The sequence below is a fragment of the Octopus bimaculoides genome, chromosome 3 (assembly GCF_046866305.1).
Source record: "Octopus bimaculoides isolate indiv1 chromosome 3, ASM4686630v1, whole genome shotgun sequence".
In the NCBI taxonomy this organism is placed as follows: Eukaryota; Metazoa; Mollusca; class Cephalopoda; order Octopoda; family Octopodidae; genus Octopus; species Octopus bimaculoides.
The window spans coordinates 82,195,443-82,213,105 of NC_142930.1; the positions used below are offsets into that span (position 1 = coordinate 82,195,443).

Sequence of the window (17,663 nt, forward strand, 5' to 3'; positions counted from 1 at the left end):
AAAAAAAAAACAAGCTAAAATAGACTGGAGCCTGGTGCAGCTCTCCAGCTCCAGTCAACTTGTCTAACCAAGCCAGCATGGAAAACAGACACTAAATGATGATGATATATACGTACATCACTGACTTTTCTGTTCTGTAGTGTGTGTGTACAGGACAGAGAAGTTAGCAAATAACAACTTTACTCCAATAATTTCATGAAGAAGGGGCCTAACCCTGAAATAATGAAAAACCAAGTAAAACTATCAACCTGTATTAGTTTTATAACATGCATTGGTTTGGTTTTAAAAAAAATCAAAAACATATGAGACAATACTTCATGAAAACTATACAGCTCTAACATCATGGTATATCTATAAAAAATAATTACTTGGCTTCATTCATTCAAGTAAAATCCTTCAAACCAGTGCCCCAGCATGGTCACAGCCCTGCAGTTGAAAGAATGAAATAAGTAAAAGATTACATATATATCATCATCATCATTATCGTTTAATGTCCGCTTTCCATGCTGGCATGGGTTGGACGGTGTGACTGAGGACTGGTGAGCTAGAGGCTGCACCAGGTTCAATCTGATCTGGCAAAGTTTCTACAGCTGGATGCCCTTCCTAACGCCAACCACTCTGAGAATGTAGTGGGTGCTTTTACGTGCCACCAGCACGAGGGCTAGTCAGGCGGTTCTGGCAATAGCCATGCTCAAAAGGTGTTTTTTATGTGCTACCTGCACGGGAGCCAGTCCGGTGGCACTGGCAATGACCACGCTCGAATGTTACTTGCACGTACAACCGGTGCATGTGCCGGTAAGGCAACGCTGGCAACGACCACAGTTGAATGGTACTTTTCATGTACCACCGGCATGGGAGCCAATCCGTGGCCCTGGCAACGATCATACTTGGATGTGCTTTTAATGTTCCACTGGCACGAGTGACAATCAGGAGATACTGTCATTGGCCATGTCAGTGATTTTGATTTGTTTTCACTTGCCTCAATAGGTCTTCGCAAGCAAAGTTCATTGTCCAATGAATGAGGGGTATTCATAAGTGGGCTGGTTACACCCACTGGCATAGGCCATGGGCTATGGTCTCACTTGGCTTGTTGGGACTTCTCAAGCACAGTATATCTCCAAAGGTCTCGGTCACTAGTCATTTCCTTGGTAAGGCCTAATGTTCAAAGGTCGTGCTTCACCACCTCATCCCAGGTTTTCCTGAGTCTACCTTTTCCACAGGTTCCCTCAACTGCTAGGGTGTGGCACTTTTTCACACAGCTGTCCTCATTCATTTGCAACACATGACCATACCAGCACAGTCATCTCTCTTGCACAACACATCTGATGCTTCTTAAATCAAACTTTTCTCTCAGGGCGCTTAGACTCTGTTGTGTATGCACACTGACATTACACATCCAGCGGAGCATACTGGCTTCATTCCTTGCAAGCTTACACATGTCTTCAGCAGTCACAGCCCATGTTTCACTGCCATATAGCATGGCTGTTCATACACATGCGTCATACAGTCTACCTTTTACTCTGAGTGAGAGGCTTTTGTCACCAGCAGAGGTAGGAGCTCTCTGAACTTTGCCCAGGCTATTCTTATTCTAGCAGCTACACTTTCAGAGCATCCACCCCTGCTACTGACTTGGTCCCCTAGGTAACGGAAGCTATGAACAACTTGTAGTTTTTCTCTCTGGAATGTGACAGAAGCTGTTCTCTGCACATTTTCAGTGTTTATAGCACCTGAGCATTTGCCACACACAAAAACCATCTTCCCAGTTAGCCTTCCTTTGAAGGCTGCACCTCTTATGTGTCCATAGCTTACACTGGGTACATCTTATGGAGTTTCTACCTACACCTTTTCTATAGATTGAGCAGGGCCGTCTACCTGAAGGGATTTGTGGTTTGATGCCTTCCTACTTATTAAGACTTTGGTTTTAGCTGGGTTGACTCTAAGGCCCTTCGATTCTAATCCTTGCTTCCACACCTGAAACTTTTCCTCTAGTTCTGATAGTGATTCAGCAATTAGAGCAAGGTCATCAGCATAGAGAAGCTCCAAGGGGCATCCTGTCTTGAATTCCTCTGTTACTGCCTGGAGGACCATGATGAATAAGAGGGGGCTGAGGACTGATCCTTGGTGGACCCTATCCCTACTTGCAATTCTTCACTACTCGTTGCCAAACCTTACCTTACCGACAGCATTCTTGTACATGGCTTGCACAGCTCTCACTAACCATTCATCTAGCCCTAGTTTCCTCATTGACTTCAAGATAAGTAAAAATGTTTACATATTTACATTTTCTGCCAGAAAATATGATAGTTCAAATAAATCTGTATATAATGATGATAATTACTTATTTCAGAAATTCAATCAAATTCAATAAAGTTAGTGTTAATACTTTTAATGTAGTGAACATTAAAATTAAAGAAGTTGATAATAGCTTTATAACCTACCAATTGAAATATTTTTTCCATAAACATCAGGTTTCAACGATAAAGAAATGAAAGTATCTTTTTCAACTAGATGATTGAATAACTGCTCTGCAGGTAAGCTGAGCTACAGGACAAACAAACATCATCCGCCGCCCAGGCAGTGTTAATGCAAAGACATACAGGAACAAAAACACATACTGGCATGAAAATGCATGTATCTTTAATCTTTTACTTGTTTCAGTCATTAGACTGTGGCCATGCTGAGGCACTATCTTGAAGAATTTTCATTGAATGAATCAACTCCAGTACTTATTTTGTTTAAAGCCTGGTACTTATTCTATCAGTCTCTTTTGTCTATCTGCTAAGTTACAGGTATGTAAATACACCAACATCATTTGTCAAGCAGTGGTTGGGGGACAAACATAAACAACAAAGACACACACACACACACACACACACACGTAAACACACACAATGAGATTTTTTCCGTTTCTGTCTGTGAAATCCACTCACAAGGCTTTGGTTGGCCTGAGGCTGAAGTAAAAGACATTTGCTCAAGGTGCCACGCACTTGGAACCATGTGGTTGGGAAGCAAAATACCACACCACCACACCAGTACCTATATATATATATATATACATATGTGTGTGTGTGTGTGTGTGTGTATACACACTTCAGCCTGAGGCCAAAGCAGAAGACACATATCCAAGGTGCTATGCAGTTTTATTGAATCTCAGACTAAGTAGTGCAAAGCAAACTTCTTAATCACACAGCTATGTCTGTGCCTAAATTAATGATGTTTACAGTACCTAAATTTCTGAAGCAGTCACCAGTTTAAGTACTAATTAGGCTTGACATTGCTTAATTTCAATGAGCAGGTGAGCAACGACATTGTTAATGTGATATTGGTGTAAACTCCAACTAAGTTCTAGATGATATATATAGGCGCAGGCAAGGCTGTGTGGCAAAAAGTTTGCTTCTTAATCACATGGTTCTGGGTTCAGTCCCACTGTGTGGCACCTAGGGCAAGTGTCTTCTGCTGTAGCCTTCGGCTGCCCAAAGCTTCGTGAGTGAATTTGGTTGATGGAAACTGAAAAAAGCCCATCGTATATATGTGCATGTGCGTGTGTGTGTGTTGTGTGTGTGTGTGTGTGTGTGTGTGTGTGTGTGTGTGTGTGTGTGTGTGTGTGTGTGTGTGTGTGTGTGTGTGTTTGTGTCTGTGTTTGTCTCCCACCACTGCTTGACAATTGGTGTTGGTGTGTTTATGTCCCTGTAACTTAACGGTTCAAGAAGAGGCTGATAGAATAAGTATCAGGCGTTAAAAGAATAAGTACTGGGGTTGATTCATTTGACTAAAATTCTTCAGGGTAGTGCCCCAGCATGGCAGCAGTTTCATGACTGAAACAAGTAAAAGAATATATATATATATATATATATACAGATGAGGGAGTGTTGAAAAGTTCCTGACTTTAAGGGTGTTCTGAAAGACCTGGTTGAAGGCCTAACCTTCTGAGTTCTTTTAAAGTTTAAGAAAAACTGAAGGACTGCTGCAATAAGTGTGTGAATCTGAGAGGAGAATCATCATCATCAAAATCATAATTAACTGATCCTCATGTATTTTCTTTTAACTAGAGCCAGGAGCTTTTCAGCACCTGCTTCTGTGTGTGTATGTGTGTGCAACGCGTGCACACACACACAAACAGAATGGTCTTGATTGGGATGCCTTTGATTTTAGGTCTGTTCCATCAGTGTTGACCTGGAATTAAGCAACAATCCAAGAGGGCTGAAAGGCAAAGTTGAAAAGCACTGGGCTAGTAGAATCAGCGGAGCATTATATAAATGCTTTTGACATTTAGCTATGGCCCTTGATGTTCTGAGTTTAATTACCAATGAGGTGAACTTTGCCTTTCATCCTTTCCCTATTGATAAAATAAAGTACTGATAAAATACTAAAGCTTGGTCTAATATTCTTCGAAAACATTCTTGATATTGATGGAATCATAATTAAAGAAGGTTTTGGAAAGACTTGGACTCAGAACAGAAATTACATAATGCCATGAGATATATTTGGTACTCTGCTTAAATTAAGTCGTTAATAACACACACACACACACACATAATACAAAAAAAAAGTAAAACATTAATTGGTATAGCTGTGGCTGTGTGGTTAAGAAGCTCACTTCCCAACCATGTGGTATTGGGTTCAGTCCTGTAGTGCAGTACCTTGGGCAAGTGTCTTCTACTATAGCCCTGGGTCAATCAAAGTCTTGCAATCGGATTTGGTACATGAAAACTGAGAGAAGCCTATTTTGCGTATGTGTGTGTGTTTGTGTATATAAATACACACACGTATGTGTGTGTCTGTGTGTGTTTGTATTTGTCCCAAACAACTGCTTGACAGCTGGTGTTGGTTTGTTTATGTCTCAGTAACTTAGAAATCTGGCAAAAGAGACTGACAGAATAAATACCAAGCTTTAAAAAAAGCAAGTACTTGGATCAATCTGCTTGACCAAACCCTTCAAGGTGGTGCCCCAGCATGGCTACAATCCAATGACTGAAACAAGTAAAAGATAAGCTTAATTTTACCTGAGAAGTTTCGAAAGTTTCGTTGCTGTTGTCCATCCTCCATCAACCCTGTAATCTCGTTTTAGAAATACAAGGATTGCCTGGAAGAATTTATATTTCCATAGTAACTTCTTAATGGCTGGATATTCTTTCGTGTGGAGTTGTTCATCATCCAAATAACCTGTAAGATTAAGAAATAGTATAATATTCTTTTCTACTCTAGGCACAAAGCCCGAAATTTTTGGGAAGGGGGCCAGTTGATTAGACCCCCCCCCCATTATGCAACTGGTACCTAATTTATTGGCCCTGAAAGGATGAAAGGCAAAGTCAACCTCAATGGAATTTGAACTCAGAATATAAAGACAGACGAAATACCGCTAAGCATTTTGCCTGGTGTGCTAACGTTTCTTATCTCTTTATTGCCCACAAGGGGCTAAACATAGAGGGGAAAAACAAGGACAGACAAACGGATTAAGTCGATTACATCGACCCCAGTGCGTAACTGGTACTTAATTTATCGACCCCGAAAGGATGAAAGGCAAAGTCGACCTCGGCGGAATTTGAACTCAGAACGTAACGGCAGACGTAATACCGCTAAGCATTTCGCCCAGCGTGCTAACGTTTCTGCCAGCTCACAGCCTTGAAGGGATTGTAATATTGTATAACTGATTAGCTAGTGAGCTGGCAGAGTTGTTACCATGCCAAGTGAAATGCTGCTAAGCATTTCATGTCTTTACGTTGAGTTTAAATTCTACCTGGGTAGACTTTGCCATTCATCCTTTTGGGGTCGATGAAATAAGTACCAATTGGATATTGGGCTTGATATAACCCCCTCCCTTTAAATTGCTGGCCTTTAGCTAAAATTTGAAACCAATATTTGTATAAGTGATTTCTAATATTGACACAAAGATACAAATTTTGGGGAAGGGAATGGTTGAGTAAATCAACTCCAGTAACACTTTATTTAACTGATCCTGGATGAAAAACAAAGCTGATCTAGGTGGGATTTGAACTGAATATAAAAAACAATTACTTACTAAATACTGCAAAGAATATTGTCTAATGGCTTAATGATTCTACCAACCTACAACACAAGGAATAGTATAATATTGGCTTCAAATGTTGGCATAAGGCCAGCAATTTTTGGGGAGAGAGTAAGTCGATTAGATCCCTCCCACCGCCTGTATACCACTGGTACTTATTTTATCAACCCCCAAAAACCTCGTAGAATTTGAACTTAGAATGTAAAGATGGACAAAATGTCACTAAGCATTTTGCTTGGCATGCTAATGATTCTGCCAGCTTGATGCCTAAGAAGATAGTATAATATTGCTTTTAAGTTTTGGCACAAGGCCAACAATTTCAGGGGAGGGATAGGTTGATAAGATCGACTCCAATACTCAACTGGTACTTAATTTATCAACTCCGAAAGGGATGAAATGTCATTAAGTAATTTGTTTGGTATGCTAATCATTCTTTTGTAGTCTAGGCACAAGGCCCGAAATTTTTGGGGAGGGGGCCAGTCAATTAGATCGATCCCAGTATGCAACTGATACTTAATTTATCAACCCCGAAAGGATGAAAGGCAAAGTCGACCTTGGCAGAATTTGAACTCAGAACGTAAAGACAGATGAAATACCACTAAGCATTTTACCCGACATGCTAACGTTTCTTATTTCTTTACTGCCCACAAGGGGCTACACACAGAGGGGACAAACAAGGACAGACAAACAGATTAAGTTGATTATATCGACCCCAGTGCGTAACCGGTACTTATTTAATCGGCCCCGAAAGGATGAAATGCAAAGTCAACCTCGGCGGAATTTGAACTCGGAACGTAGTGGCAGATGAAATACCGCTAAGCATTTCGCCTGGCGTGCTAACGTTTCTGCCAGCTCACCGCCTTAGGAAATAGTATAATATTGTCATAGAAAATATGTTATATGTTCACTCCCAGTTACCTGAACACAAATCTCTGGGCATTCATGTAGGGACTTCATGACAGCCAAAAGTTGTCTATAAATTCTAAACTCTAGTAAAATCATTCACAGCATGTCCCTTGGTCACATGCCCTTTTGAGATCTACAAAACGAGTATGCATCTCTTGACAATATCCCCATATGAAAGACCTGCTGCAGAGTGAATATTTGATCAGTTATGCTGCATCCAGGATGGAAGCCACACTGTTCATCAGAAAGCTTGGCTTGACAATTTCTCTACATCTCTTTTCTAGACACTTAGTGTAGACGTTATTGGGATGGCTCAACAAGGAAATACCTCTATAATTAGTGTACTCTCTCTTAGCTGCCTTTTTGGAAATTGGGATTATCCCCATGGAATGCCATTTCTTTGGTGTCTTTCCAGAGGTCCAAGTGACTTGGCATACATGACTCAGTCAGAGAATACCTTCTCCACATAAGACTTTTAGCATCTCAGGTCAAATTTCATCATCTTCAGTGACCTTGCTATATCTGAGCACTTCAATTGCCATTGACTTCAATCACTTTGAGTTAGTTTTCAATCCTAGTTGCACCTCATGTCCACAAAAAGAAGGGAAATCTTGGGTAATAACTGAAAGAATATGGATATGAATACAAGCAGCCAAAATGCAGGTCCTCTGAAGGGTCTATGAAGTGATGTTACTTGGTACTAAGTTGAAGCTTTTCAATGTAGGTGTTTGACTTTACTTAATTTTTAAGAACTGGATTGACATACAAAATCCCACTTCTGTTATGTAAGAGGTATTACAATCAGCTAATGTAGGATCAGTGGCTGATATTTGCAGATAACATGGTGCTACTTGGCTCATCAGAAGCTGATCTCCAGCATGGACTGAACGGGTTTGCTGCCAAGTGCTGTAAAGCAGAGATAAGAATTGGTGCTGTGAAGAATGAGACATTGGTTCTCTCAAGAAAGCCTTCCCAGTGCAGTCTGCATGTTACTGAGGCAAGTGAAGAAATTTAAGTACCTTGGCTCTTATCCAAGAGATGGAACGCAGGAGGCTGAAATGGGTGTTAGAAGTGCAGGTGTTGACACAGTTCCAGCATTCAATCCTCAGAAGAGGAGAGATTGGTAAAAAAGCTAAACTATTTTACCCTGCGATGGAACCTCTATTCAGTTGCTCGATCTGTTAGAAATCAATCATAACCTCCAATGAAAATAAACAAACAAAAATACTGTCTGATACAGTTACATTCTCCTAAATGTGACTATCAGATTGTTATAGGAATGTATGTTAGTTTTCTTTCTGGCAGAGTGCAATGCATGCATTCATTTCCGTTTTAAAACAGTTTTTAATAATCGCTAAAAGCAACAAGAATTATAAAGGTATGATTGTGTGGTGAGAAGTTTGCTTCCCAATCGCATGGTAAAGGGGGCGGTCCCATTGCGTGGTACCTTGGGTTGACCAAAGGTTTGTGGAAGGATTTGGTAGAGGGGAACTGAAAGAAGCACGTTCTATCTGCGAAGATTTCGGCGGTTAGGGTTAGGTTTATGGTTAAGGTTACGCCGAAAACGGGTGGTATGCGTATTCTTTACCTCCACCTATTTATCTATCAACTTGTATCTTTGTTCCCATAAATTAGCAGTTCGGCAAAAGAAACGATAGAATAGGCACCAAGCTTAAAAAAAAGAGGCGATGCTCCAGCATAGCCTCAGTCAAATGACTAAAATAAGTAAAAGTTATAAAACTTTTTAAAAGCTAATAGTCTGTCGTGACACTTTTTGTATGTTGTTTAGTGTATCGCGGACAGAAAAAAAGTTGAAAATTCATGGATTTCGATCTAGTGGAAGTGGCACGCTATAATCAAATACTGCTGGTCTTTCTACTTTCTTAGCTAAAAATTAACATATAGCGCCATACAGCTGCTATGGTAACCAACCAGCTGCTGTAGTCTTATGCAGTCATTTGTTATCGTTTTTCAGTCTCCCCACGTTGACAACCTTTCTGTTATAAACTTTATATTTTCTTTTGTGTTTGTTTTTTTAATCGTGATACAAAACGAAAAAAATAAAAAATGTTGCCAAAATAACTTGAGATAAATAAAAGTAATAAATATAGTACCTATCGTATGATACGTATTGAGAGCATAAGTCTGTAATAATACTGGAACTTCCACTTGCTACCGATTTTTAACCAATTTTCTAACAAATTGTTATAAGTTATTTTAATGTCTGTCGATGCTGTGTACGATGAAAGACTTTGACATATGGATCATTACAAAATATAAAGTGAATATAAACTATAAGCAGTGTATATGCATTTTGTGTGTGTGTCTAATATATATATATATATATATATATATATATATATATATATATATATATATATATATATATCAAATATTATATCATATTTAAAGATCAGCAGACTTATCACAATATATAAACTGGTTCGAAAGCAACAGTTAATCTGTCGCTAAAAAATAGACACAATTTCAAACTTACTTTTAACTTGCAATAACAGACAAGGGATTTTTTTATTGCCAGATTTCACAATTTCTAACGATAAATCTCTCAATTTTTTCTCCCATTGTTTTATTCGATAATCCAATTCGGAGTGTGAACAAGCTGTCTCCATCATACACGCTTAATTCAAATATTTGTTGTTGTTAAGGATTTCTCAAACTTCAAGGAAAAGAAAAAGCCTTAGTTTCGCATTAAAAAAACTTTTTTGAAAACTTTCTCTTAAAACTTTTCAAAGATGACAACTTTATTGTTCTATTGATTAATGTTTTTGAATGATGTTTTACTATTAAAAAGAGAAAATGAGAAGTAAAAAAAAAAAACAACAACAAAAACACAGGGTTTATTACTGGTATTATTTTTACTCTCCCGTACTGTTTTAATTTTTCTGGTATTCTGCCTGAGTTTTAATAATTCATGAGGTGCATGCAGAACAGCGAGACCAAACAATAACGTATCTAATAGTTTTTAATACGTTCTTAGATTTAGTTGATTTAGTTTTACATTTGTTTATATTTTATATAATTTTAAAAATTATTATTTAAAAAAAAAATTATCTTGTTATTTTTACAATTAATTTTATTCTATAATCCGTCGCCCGGTTTAACACCATCTGCTGTGAGCCCTAGAGTGTAAGCCACAACATTCGTAGATCATAATCGGGCTCCTAGATCTATGAGTCCCCCGGGCAAGTGCCCAGTGTGCCTATGCCTTAAGATGGCACTACCTCTTGACACTTTGGGTGCTTTTAGCGGAGTTCACTATTGTGCAAGCATTTGGAATAAGTTTTAGAATAAGTACCAGGCTTTAAAAAATAAGTCCTGGGGGCGATTTGTTCGACTAAAGTCCTTCAAGGCAGTGCCTCAGCATGAATTCAGTCAAAAATGACTGAAACAAGTAAATGATAACAGATAAAAGAACCCTCTATTGTAAATCAAAGCAGAGCAACGAGTGGAGGACAGTTAAATTCCACAACTACTGCGAGCTAAAAGTTCCAACGCATCTGTTCTAATGCTAGAAACTGACATTGAGTCAATACCGGGATCGTAAGGTGGTGGGTCGGGTATCACGAATTCACTGGTTCTCTTTTTAAGGAAATCAGAATGTAGTGTGTGTTTGTCTTTTTTCTGGATGGTAGTGGTGGGGTTTAACTCCAATTGAAACATTCAAGTGCTTGGTTCTCAACCGATGACCATATGGCCCTTGGGAGTCCATATAAGATTTTGGTGTTAAAATTTATGTGTAGTAAATTGCTTATACTTCTACAATACACAAAATATTAAAATTTTTTTATACAGTTCCTAATAATATTTAACTATAAAAATAGAGTAGGTTTTTTTTTGCATACATCAAATGGCTATGGAGATTCAGTAGGGTATAATAGGAATCAAAGAGGTCCATAGGTAAAAAATGGTTGAGAACCGATGTCTTAGTTGAACCAACACGGAGATACTCCATGTGATGTAATAGAAAGATTGTCAGTGTCATCTTAAGGTATGGGAACACTGGGTACTTGTTCGGGATGGGGATCTTACGATGGGGACCCATTTCTGATCTATATATGCTGTGGCTTAATGTACATAAATATATACTATAGGTTCAGTGCAGTGATTTTCCCGATGACCTATAATGCTGCTAAAGCGGCTCCGAAGAATGTCTTCTCCGGTAACTCTGAACTGTGGTGATGATGATGTTGATGGTGGTGGTAGTGTTGATGATGATAGTGGTCATGATGATGATGGAGAGCTATTCGTGTGCATGAATGTAGAAAAAAACAAACAAACAAAAAAAAACCAAACAAACAAACAAAACTACATTAACATCACCATCATAACTATCTTCCTGATCATAATTTTCATCATTCGGTGAGCTGGCAAAGAATCGTTAGCAGACCGGACAAAACGATTGTGGGTTCAAATTCCGCCGAGGTCAACTTTGCCTTTCATTTTTCGGGGTCAAAAAAATAAGTACCAGTTGAGCATGGGGTTGATGTAATCGACTTACCCTCTGAAATTGCTGACCTTGTGCCAAAATTTGAAATTGAAGAGTAAGGAAATGGAAGTAAAAGAAAAAAAATGTCTAATTCTCAATATCGTTTTTGTTTTTAAATTGATTTGGTACAGAAGAAAGAAAGGACTGTACATATAGGATCTCGCAGACCCTCTGAGACCAATGAGATCGATACGTTTGATTTTCCTCTTCAACAGCTGTAGGTTATATACTTTTGTTATAATCTAAATTTCTGGAATGTTTTACATGTTTTCACAATGGCTTTCCTAATTAACCGTGGTCATTGTGATTTTGTGAAGTCTAACCTTTCAGGATTGGCGCCGAGGCCGTTAGACATATAACTAAGCACCCCAATAATTACAGGTATAAATCTAAAGTGATAGACTGGGGCTAGTTTATGCTGGTTTTCATTAGTTTAGCATAGATGCTTTCGTTTTGTTCTTTCTTCAACATTTTGTGGATATTTGTTGGACAACTGATTTGTACTCCTGTACAACTTTCTTTTCTCCACCCCAAATCATTATGTTTAATTTGTTGTGCTTAGAGTTTACAGTGGCTTGTCTAGCACACTCCGACAACATTTAGTAAGTCTGTGTTTTTCGAGATTGCAAAAGGATGTAAAAGATGTCATGCTTCTTCATGAGAGGGGGTGGATGCGTGTTTTGCAATGGACCAATCGTCAATTTTATCATCTTACATATATCTGGATAGTGTGGTGTCTTTTTGAGTGACTGAATGTGTGCTTATGTTGAGAGAATCTATTTTCGAGAGATTTTCAGTAAACCCTATAAAGATAAGTAGAAAGGCATAGAAATAAATGAATAAATAAATCAGCAGATTGATAGATAAACAATAGCTAAGCAGAGATACATATATGATAAATAAATGAGGAGAGAGGTAGACTGACAAATGAGATAAATAGACATATATTTAATTGTTTATCAGAAGTTAGTACCAATGCACATATATAAGCCTACCCGATTAACTTATAGTATTTGACAGATAATGAAGACAAAGGTATCTGAAATGTTTCTATAAAATGAAAGATCGTATGGTTGAAACAGAAGAAAAGGAACAAGATACGATGTTGTTTAGGATAAGGATTTTTGTTTCTATAAACATATTGAAACTGCAATCAAGAAATCTAACACAGTTCCTTGAACAATAAATATCATTTTTCGTGGGAAGCGATAAAAAAAACTGCCTAATTTTCTCTCCAAGAACTCGAACGATGTAGTATTCTTTGGGAAGCAAGCTTAATCAAGGATTGGATTCTTACAAAAAATTATTTGCAAAGGAAAGTAATTGAATTAATTACAGCATAAAGGACTAGCCATATGTATTCGATTTATCTGCACAGACGAAGGACGGGAGAAACGAAATATGCCTGTATAATAATAATAATAATAATAATAATAATAATAATAATAATAATAATAATAATAATAAAAATAAGACCTTTAAAAAAGACAGTATGTTGGAGTTCTGTCAACCAACAAGTGGCATATTATAGAAATTGTTTAAGAAACAATGCAACAAGCTGACTAGACAGAACACTTTCGCAATAGAAACAAAAATCAAGTCTATCAAGAATAGACTTGACCTATGTTGAAAGAACCTTAAATACAAAATGTCTTTTTAATCTGTAGAAAATCGACAATTATAAGCTTTGCCGACCACTAAAACTATGAAGTCACCACATATAGAGTATGGAGAACATTGACTGTTCAATCCGAGTTACTTCCCTTACATTATAGTTGTTAATTTTATTGTCCGATCTGAACAACTACTGAATACCGTTTGATTCGCATTTCCAGCACTATATGTAGCGATACTAATGACAATGCACGGATTAAAGTCAATATTTTAGTGAATCATGGAAATGGCATTTAAATATCATTTGTTAAATCAATGTTTTTCGAAACAATGTGTCTCTAGGGTTCGTGTTACAAATTAGAAAAATATTAAAAAAATAAAAAAAGATTTAAAATATTATGCAGTTGAAACTACATTTTAAAATTTATTTATAGAACATCATATAAAAATTTTGATTTCTTTTTTAGTTTAGAACACGTCTGATATTTGTAGGAGATCGAGGTAAAGTCAACGGGATATTTAATAGTTCTTATCTTATCGACCCCCGAAGGGATAACAATTATTGCCAAATCTAGCGTTATTTGGGCTCAAAAGCAATTTCTGTGCTCTACTTTTTACTTTGCACATTATTATTATTATTATTATTATTATTATTATTATTATTATTATTATTATTATTATTATTGTTGTTGTTGTTGTTGTTGTTGTTGTTATCATCATCGTCGTCGTCGTCGTCATCCTCATCATCATCATCATCATCATCATCATCATCATCATCATCATCATCATCATCATCATCATCATCATCATCATCATCATCATCATCATCATCATCATCATCATCATCATCATCATCATCATCATCATCATCATCATCATCATCATCATCATCATCATCATCATCATTATTATTTTTCCCAGGCGGCGAACTGGCAGAATCGTTAGCACGCCGGGTAAAATACTTAGCGGTATTTACGTTGTCTTTACGTTCTGAGTTCAAATTCTGAGGTCGACTTTGCTTTTCATATTTTCGGGGTCGCTAAATTAAGTACTAACTGAACATTGGGGTCGATGCAATCGACTTAGCTCCTCCCTCGAAATTACTGGCCTTGGGCCAAAATTTGGAATCAATATTTCAACTGCCACAGTTTTACACTTTTAGGGAAAATGTACACAGAAAGAGAGATCCGGGAGACTGTAGTTCTGGGAAGAAAAATTGGTGAAATGTCTAGTGCAGTCTGGAAGGTAAGACATAGTAGGAGTAACTAAAGTTATTGTATTTTCATGTGATTTCAGTGATGTTCGACTGCTATTTCTAGCAGACCGTGAGGCCAGGTAGAGAATTACTCGCTAGCACAGTTGTTGGTGTTTGTGATTACTGTTGTTGGATGAAACTGTTGTTGTTGGTGTTTGGAATGCTGAAATAATCCTTTACGAGAAGAAATCGAGTTGGTAGAGTTGTTAGAGCGTTGACTAGAATGTTTTGTAAAATCGGTCTGGCTCTTTGAGTTCTAATCCCACCGATGTTAACATTACATTTTTATCCTTTTTGGATCCATTAATAAAGTATGAGTCAAGTACTGGGATCTTCTCTCTCTCTCTCTCTCTCTCTCTCTCTCTCTCTCTCTCTCTCTCTCTCTCTCTCTCTCTCGAAGAAATCAACTATATCAAAGCTGGAATGGGTTGGGTTTCACCAAGTTTAAAATACTCAAGACACGCCCCTGCTTCGTCATCAGAAGTAAAACCCCTTCCTCATTAAGAATGCACAGAGTTTCATCAGAGTTTTCAAATGACTCATGGGAGGCAAAAGACCCTTTGGACCGTTAAATGAAGAACTTTGAAAGTGAGATTCAGCGTAGTTTTAATCTCTTTTAATCTACGCTAATGACTTCCAGCACCAATAAAATCTTACATCGTATTTCAGTCAAATTCTTTCCACCTTTACAATTAAAAATCTTCGAAGTAGACAAATGGTCGAAAATACGTTTTCAGTTTCTATAATTAATGTGTCTGTTACCCTTAATCGATTTCTGTTTGGAGCTGTTTTACATGATTTATATCCTTTATAACGTTCTTGGGAAAGTCCTGATTGTAACGACCTCTCATTTTATTTCTCGCAAAACATCCCAAGCACGATACATGAGTTACAAACCCTTACTGAATTTTGAAAAATACGGTCTCATTATTGTTGGACATCAAATCACTTGTCATTTTCAGTGTTCCACCCCTTTTTCCACTTGTTTTGTAATTACTTGAATTAGCTCTTCTCTTACATAACCGGTGCCGAAGTGTTGTACAACAGGCACTCCATCAGTTACGACTACAAATGTTCCAGTTGATCCGATGAACGGAACAGCCTGCTTGTGAAATTAACGTGCAAATGGCTAAACACTCCACAAACACGCGTTCTAGGTTCGATCAGTGGAACAGCTTGCTCTTGAAATTAATGCGCAAGTGACTGAGCACTACACAGACACGTATACCCTTAAGAGGAGATACCAACTGACATAGAATGTGACAAGGTTGGCTCTTTGAATTACAGGTACTACTTATTTTTTGCCAGCTGAGTGGACTGGAGCAACATGAAATAAAGTGCCATGCTCAAGGACACAACGTGTCACCAGATATCGAACTCACGATCTTGAGCCGCATAACCTAACCACTTTGTCACGCGCCTTTACAGAGTTGAATAACAAAGACGAGATACCAACTCTCGCATTTGTGATTCATCCCTAGGCAGGGACTTATACAACGACAATACTCTTATAACTCGACATTGTAATAAATATTCTATTTGTTATTCTAATAACTGTGGGTAGTCTAATACTTATCCCGAGTTGTATAAATTATGAGAAATAACTCGCACATTAGATACCTGAGATACAAGCATAGTTGATGGCTAAGACGTTCGCTTCGGAGTTATAGAGTGTTTGGTTCAACTCCACTGAAAGGTACCTTGGATATATGTCGTTTTTGTACTTGTACTTGCGCCGGCATTCACCCAGGGTGAGTTAAGTCAGCTCCGACTAACGAGTTCACTACGTTCTCCTCGAATGCTGACATCCGATGGCAAAATGCCCTACTGGACGAGCAAGCGCGTCGGATAGCGCGGACGCCATAGCCATTGTCATCATTGGCTGTCGAGGTGTTGAGTTCATGTTCGGAGTTTCAATGGGAATACAAGTTCACATGTGGTCGCCAGTCACATGCATATACACTTTGGAGTTGTGAGATCCGTAGCAGCTCATCTTGTCGATAGTCGACTGTCGCAGAGAATTCGCCGACCAAGTCACCTGATTATCGGAGCAGACGTATCCTGGTGTTTGAAGTGGGCTATAGAGACCTACTTTAACAAAAGCTAAGGAGTGCATCAATCTCAGTGGTATAATAGCACGCCGGACATCAACCCGGAATTTCTATGGGCCTATTGCGTCCTATTGCGAGGCAGTCGTTGAACCTACACTAGATTCATCCGTCCTTTTGATAGTTTTTTTTATATATGTTGTTTACCACAGCCCCGGATCAACTCAGGGATTGTGAGTGAAATTGGATAGTTTTAAACAGTATAGAAGTTTGTCGGTTGGACGAAAGGTAATTTTTGTCACACATTATATTATGCTGATTCAGCTTGGGAATTACATTAAAAATACAAATGCCAGTAGAATACTCAGACATATTCACATTGACGCAACGAATAGGTTGTTCTTTTGATCGAACAACTGAAATACTGCTCATCGTCGAACCCGACGGAGGGATCAGTTTACATTATTTACTGAATATCTGGAATATAATAAACTTCGAAGCAACCGGCATATAAGGATTTCCGATTTAAACACGAGTCTAGTAGTTTCCAGGGGCGAGAATCTAGTCTTAGTCGATATCACCGAACCAATCAACTGATACTTTATTTTATTGAAACCCGCCCCCCGGGAAGATGAAAGGCAAAGTTGACCACTGTAGGAACTGAAACCAGAACGTATACTATGAACGCTCTCTTGGCGATCTGGATCGTAATAGACCAGTCATGGGCAAACTGTCATCCGCAGGACTTTCTGAATGGCACGCCTAACGAAAAATGACCTTGAATGTTTTTTGTAGTGGCCCGCCTAATAATCTTTTCTGCTATAGGCACAAGGCCTGGAATTTTTGGGGGAAGGAGCAACTCAATTACAGATAAATTCCTCTATTTACATAATATCGAGGTCTCATTCTTTCTTTTGTTGTGTGTGTGTGTGTGTGTGTGTGTGTGTGTATAATGGGCCTTACGAAATTTTAAATCATGCAGAGCCGGGTCAAAATGTTATTTAAAATGTATTTAACTACTACCAAATGTGTTGAATGTTTTTCTTGTTTATGCGTACACACACACACACACACACACACACACACACACACACACACACACACAGACACACACACACACACACACACACACACACACACACACACACACACACACACACACACACACACACACACACACACACACACACACACACACGTACTTGTATTTGTAAGAGTACTGAAATCCAAGTTGTAGGAGGGGTGCAAGCAACCCTTGGGACGATACTAAAAGGACTGAAGCCAATATTAACTTACTTTTTCGAGAAC

At 38.2% G+C, this 17,663-nt stretch overlaps 1 protein-coding gene across 2 annotated transcripts in view; it reads right to left on the minus strand.

Annotated features, from left to right (window-relative positions):
* The window catches only part of LOC106869131 (IQ calmodulin-binding motif-containing protein 1), a 38,764-nt gene extending 29,143 nt beyond the window's left edge, over positions 1-9,621 (minus strand). Inside the window, exons 1-2 of one of the 2 annotated variants that reach the window (XR_016241123.1) lie at positions 9,429-9,621; positions 5,004-5,163 (exon numbers count right to left, since the gene is read on the minus strand). Coding sequence is in view for 1 of the 2 variants with exons in the window: in XM_014914703.3 (XP_014770189.1) it covers positions 5,004-5,163; positions 9,429-9,564 (296 nt within the window). In the remaining variant the exon portion in view is untranslated. The remainder of the gene's footprint in view (positions 1-5,003; positions 5,164-9,428) is intronic. The other variant, XM_014914703.3, reaches the window with a different exon arrangement.
* Between the last annotated feature and the right edge of the window lie 8,042 nt (positions 9,622-17,663).